Here is a 6,000-nt window from a genome sequence, read left to right as displayed (position 1 = left end):
ACCCCCCATGCAGCTGTCATGTTCATTTTCAATTTCTTGATAAGACTGAAAGGAATTTGAAAATGGAAGCATTAGTGTAGTTAAAGCGCTATATAAAAAGTCCAAGTTATATTAATGTTAAAAAAAGACATTTTGATCTCAAACACTTAAAATTTTAAAATCATTGTCCTTTTAAAAATACAGTAAAGGGCTTCCAACTAAGCATGTAGATGCTTATGTAGTCAGCCGTTGAAATGCATTGCGTAGATTGATGACTGTAGTGTACAGTAGGCTAGCTATTTTGTTTTAATTGCCATTTGTGACTATCCACAACGTAATGAAAAAATACAATAAGAGTATAGTTACTAACTTATTGTAGTCTATGACAAAAACAACAAACGACTATACCACAATAACCACATTGCTTAGCGGACGTGCATAAAGCTACAATTTCCACTTCAGATATGATGTGCGTGAGGAAATCCACCCGTGGAAGAAGACAATTTGTTATATTTTTTAGAAGAACGACACAAAGAGGAAACTGCACTGACTCAATCTGTGCCTGTCACTAGTCATCAGCGTCAGTCGGTGTGAGGACGAACGAAGTCAGAACACAATGTAAGTAGCCTACGTACTCTTTGCTGTATGCTAAAAGTGAGTGTCACTACGTTAATTTTTTTGTTGAAAACATGACGAGTCTTGTATGTGAGAATGTTTTGTGGCTGCCCTCTTGTGGGAAAGTGCTGAGACTTTTTTTCCACTCCATGTGCACAGTGCACTCGACTAAACTTGACACTCATCCTGCGTATTACACAAGAAAAAGAGGTGGCCACCATTTAGTTGCCAGCTTTGAAATGTATCATATCGGCACAGCTTCGTTTTACACATACATACACTTTGTTTGTTTTTTAACCCCCCCAGAATAGATGACAAAAGAATGCTTTACTGGTCTATGGCCTTTCATTACTCACTTCCTTATTTTCCTGACTTTTCATTTTACTAAAACTGCATAATCTTTAAAGTGTGAATGATATCGGCCTATTTTCTTTGTCATGCCTTCTGAGTTCGAATCTTCATTGGAGTTGCACACATCAGGCAAAGTGGCCTGTTACTGAATTTCAAAAGGGAGCTTTCATTTTTATTGGGCTTCCAGCTGTCACCGTAAATAGTGTGCGTAAAAAAATGAAGTTGTTCTTGAACCATTTGGAGTATAAACATAGTTTTGGTCTCTTTTAAAAGATGACACTTTATTTTTGAATATTTATATTTATGTATCGTTACTTTAATTAGTGATTTGAAATAGGCTCACGTAACAACGGGATTTGGAATGACTGCGTTAACCAGAACAACAAACAATTTATCACATTCGGACATCTTTATTGTTTACATTTGCCACAAACGCTTTGAGGTCGGAACTAGGAGAATCCAAGTGGAATATATCTGACTTCCCACCTTCCTCGAATGCAGTATAAGCCCTAAGCAATTGTGATGACAATTCTGTGGACAGCAAATGACAAAATGGCCGATCCCTCGATAAAAACAGGTGGATTCTGCTGCTTAATTCATATTCCACAAATGCAATGTTAATCAGAATGCCCTGTTTAGACTATAAGGCACATACAACATAAGTGGATTTTACTGCTTAAAATCTTGTAAATTATGTTGTGCCATTGACGGTCTGCCTGTCCATGGGGCTCGCAATTGTCAAGTGACGTCTGATTTAAGACGGCCAGTGAAGTCAGGGTCCTTTTTTTTTTCTGACTTTGCAACTTGGATGTTCGAGTTCAAAGGGGTGTTTCCGTGCTCACTTCCTGGTATGAAGTCGGAAAAGTTCGACTTCCCACTTTCCTCGAATACAGCATTAGGTAACGACTAATATTGGCCCAACTGTTTTCTGAGTTTGGTCATGTGACTTTCACAAGCTGAGTCGTGATTGGTCGTTAACCGAGCCCTAAGCAACTGTGATGTTTTTCAGTTGATAGCAAGAGGCAAAATGGCCGCCCGCTGAGATGGATATGAAGAGGTGAATTTTGCTGCTTAATTCGTTTTTGGCAAACACAATATTAACCAGAATGCCATGTTTAGACAAGTGGGGCTGCATAGAACATTTTATTGTCAAGAAAATTTCTGTGTTGACTTCCTGTCAAAATCAAGTGTGATATGGTCAACATCAACATTATTTATTAATGGTTCTCAAACTTTCTAAACTAAGTAACAGAGTTGAATCAGTACTTTTACCAGTATTTTTTTATTTTTTTTTAATCTATACTTTCACTTAACTCCAGTACTTTTGCTTCTCTGGTTAAGTCCAAAGCCAAATGTAACTACAGTGGCCTCAACATTAGCTTTTCTTAGTATAATGTAGGCTTAAATACAAAAGCATGACTAGAGTTAGGTCCTTCTAATACAATTTCATCATTGTAGAATAGATGACCACATCCCACCAGACATCTTACACCATGTAACATTTGTCTGCTCACGTGTGCAGATGACGACAGGTGTGTTTCGCCACTCACACTTGGCTTGGTCTGACCAACCAATCAGAGGACAAATAAATAAATAAATTAAAAAAAGAGCTGACGTCATTGTGGTCCCTCTCAGGATGAATTTGAAATCTGATCGGTTAAAGCAACAAATTGCGAATTAAGTTTACATCACGTCAACCAGCCCTGAAGGTCCTGGGCAGATTAGATTGACATGGCAACACATAGAGGCTGAAATCTGATTGGACGAGAAATCTAACAGCAAAGAGAAACACTCCGAAATGATCATGTTTAAGCCAACAGAAAATGACTTGTTGCCTGACCACTGATTTTTTTTATTTTTTTTTTAAATCCAGCTCTTGTATTGGATGTGATTAGTTTGAGATAATCCCTGAGAGCTCGTGCTCTCCTCCCCTCACGCTCACTCCTCCTCTTCTTCTTCTTCTGCCTCCTCCTCCTCTTCCAAAGCAGCAGCAGCGTGTCATAGTTCCAGCTGACCACAGCGAGCTGCTCGCATGGCCGACGCTCCGCTCAACAACTCCTGGCCCTCCTTCTCCAAGCTCTGGATGAAGAGGTGGTCCTTCAAGAGAGGTACGGGTCCAAATTTGCTCCCTTTTCGCTGACATTTGGTGACCTTGTACGGCTCTATGGTGAGAGAAGTACAATCATCATCAATGGCATTCAATTTCGCATGCAAACACACTTATTTGAGGACAGTTCTCATGTCATTGTGTGATGGGTGACAATTTTGACATGATATGTTAGTATCAGAGCAATATGGCTGAGCAGAAGCAAACAGGAAGTGTTCGGTGTGCTTTCATGCACAAGGTAGACCATCAAAGCTCTTTTGACAGCTCACACTTGTTTTCATGTTGCAGCACACGCACGCACAAAACCATGATTGAAAACATCAGCCACTATGACATTAACCATTATATAATTCTCAACTCAAGTTTATTTATATAGCGCTTTCAAACAGCCTGAGCTGTCACAAAACGCTTTACAAAAAAACAAAACATAACATAAAACATTAACACCAATACAATACAATCACAACAAATCAACCTTCTTCCATTCCTACATATACACTTTGATGTTTGAAGCAATTCTAAATGAAAGAGGACAGAATCAGTCTCCTTTCAGCAGTTGATCGGAGACGTGATCTCAACATGTATGACGTCACATATAATGGTTATATATAATAATATAATATATAATAATCATCACATAGGGCGGCACGGTAGTCGAGTGGTTAGCACGTCCGCTTCCCAGTTCTGAGGTCTCCGGTTCGAGTCCAGGCTCGGACCTTCCTGGGTGGAGTTTGCATGTTCTCCCCGTGCCCGCGTGGGTCTTCTCCGGGTACTCCGGTCTCCTCCCACATTCCAAAGACATGCATGGCAGGTTAATTGGGCGCTCCGAATTGTCCCTAGGTGTGCGTGTGAGTGTGGATGGTTGTTCGTCTCTGTGTGCCCTGCGATTGTTTGGCAACCAGTCCAGGGTGTCCCCCGCCTACTGCCCAGAGCCACCTGAGATAGGCGCCAGCAGCCCCCGCGACCCTTGTGAGGAATAAGCGGTCAAGAAAATGGATGGATGGATGGATAATCATCACATAATGATGGAAGAAAATTTGAAGGTGTAATAATGTAAGCTAATATAGGGTAATTTATTCATAAATTGCTTTTGTTTGCTTATGTGTGCACGTGTGTGTATGTGGCTTGTTGAAAACCTCTTCATATGAAAATTTGGTGTTTTGTATCAAAGATATAACAAACATTTAATGCAATAGAAATGTAGCCCGTAATCAAAACTTAAAAGAAAAAAAAAAATAGATACAAAAACAATGCTGTTATGCTATTCATGACTTTTTGTTCTGTGCTTTATTCATTTATTTTATATTTTAAAAAAAAATAATAATTTGTAATTAACCAATATTTATCTATTTATAGAAACAGTTCTACTCCAATCCTGTAGGCGGCAGTAATCTGCATTACAAAGCGAGTGCCAACCATCATAAACGCAAACAAATTCAAATGAATTCCTTCGTCCCATTTCATGAATTTTATCCACTACAAATGCTTTCTTGCACTTCTTTATTTATTCTTTACTATCTATTTTAACATGTGCAGTATTTGTTCATTCACTGCATTATTTTTTTGGTGCACAATTAATTTCAATTGAGTAACATTATTGTATGTTGTTAGTTTCTGATGATACCGATCTTTTTAAATAGGATAAATATAAAGAAAGGTTTTGCACATTTTCATCTCTCTTAGTTTAAACATTCGCGTTTTGGCTAATGCTACATTCTTATTGTTGGATGCTACCAGCATAGCTGCTTCTTGTTCACAGTTCAACAGCTATAAACAATTATATACACTTTTTGGCTCTGTCCATTAGAAGGCAGCCATGTCGTAGGCTACATCTCCCAGTGCCTACAAATCACATTTGTGTTCCCAACCACGCTGTGGGTGCAAGGTGGTGTAAATTGCCCACATCACATCTTACACAAGGGGAATTTATCCCCGTGAGAACAAGAGTTCACTGTGCGCCCTGATGTCAATGAAGTGTCACACTTTCAGCAATGGTCACTTTAGCACCATTAGGGCGGTACATTAACACTTCTATAACTGATTGATGATTCGAATGACACTCAAGTTGAATCGGTACCTGTCATGAAAACGCAAAGTAAAATGATGTGAGAAAAAAAAAAAAAAAAAACCCTCCTCTTTGGAGGTAACTATCAAGTGATCATGTTTGACTCATATGACGACCATCAAGTTCCTCTTGTGATTGTCATGCTGCTCCGCGCACCGATTAACGTGCTGCTTGTTATTTCCCTTTTGTTCTTTTGCTTTTACTACTCTATGACATCAATATTAATAATGGTTGATTTTATTATTATGATTTGAAGTATTTATTTATGTATTTCAGTACATTTTGCTATAATCAACCTTAAGTCAACCATAAACATTTCTTGACCATAATTTGTTTTATGTGACTTCACTAGTCTAAACATGGCATTCTGATTAATATTACATTTGTGGAGTAAGAGTTATGAAGCAAAATCCAGCCATTTTTATCCATCTCAGGGGGCGGCCATTTTGCCACTTGCTGTTGACTGAAGATGACATCATCATGCTTAGGGCTCAAACAACGACCAATCACATCTTACCTATTTTCTGAACCGGTACACAGAATACACAAAAGATAAAACATAAATTAGATAAACTTGTAAAACGTAGTTGTCAAAATCCCCCATTCAATGCGATGTCTCAGCAGACTTTGTAAAAGTGATTTAGTGTTGATGACATTGAATTCAGCAGCAGATCACTTCCAAGCCCACACGCACACACGTACGTTTGATCGTGGTGTGATGTATTATCCATCACGCATGGGTGACCATAAAAGGCCTTTTCCAAGCTTGTTTACAAATGCATGTGATTTAGTTGTATAGAAAATCCAGTCGATGCACAGTACAGTATGTCAGCGTGTCTGCTGCTGTGTTTACATGGTAGCGTCTCTCTGGCTGCCATCTTTC

The 6,000-nt window shown here is 38.8% G+C and overlaps 1 protein-coding gene across 11 annotated transcripts in view; it reads left to right on the top strand.

Annotated features, from left to right (window-relative positions):
• The first annotated feature begins 534 nt into the window (after positions 1-534).
• The window catches only part of LOC144027488 (mitochondrial import inner membrane translocase subunit Tim13), an 82,424-nt gene continuing 76,958 nt past the window's right edge, over positions 535-6,000 (top strand). For 3 of the 11 annotated variants that reach the window (XM_077535058.1, XM_077535057.1, XM_077535056.1), the window contains exons 1-2: positions 535-597; positions 2,934-3,053. In XM_077535058.1, coding sequence (XP_077391184.1) covers positions 2,978-3,053 — 76 coding nt within the window. In that variant the 5' untranslated portion in view covers positions 535-597; positions 2,934-2,977. Of the gene's footprint in view, positions 598-1,984; positions 2,003-2,930; positions 3,054-6,000 lie in introns of those variants that run through there. The other 8 variants (XM_077535054.1, XM_077535055.1, XM_077535052.1 and 5 more) reach the window with 6 other exon arrangements.

Source organism: Festucalex cinctus, chromosome 10 (genome assembly GCF_051991245.1).
Source record: "Festucalex cinctus isolate MCC-2025b chromosome 10, RoL_Fcin_1.0, whole genome shotgun sequence".
NCBI classification, from domain to species: domain Eukaryota; kingdom Metazoa; phylum Chordata; class Actinopteri; order Syngnathiformes; family Syngnathidae; genus Festucalex; species Festucalex cinctus.
Note: the sequence above shows the minus strand (reverse complement) of the source record. Positions and strands in the feature narration are given on the sequence as shown.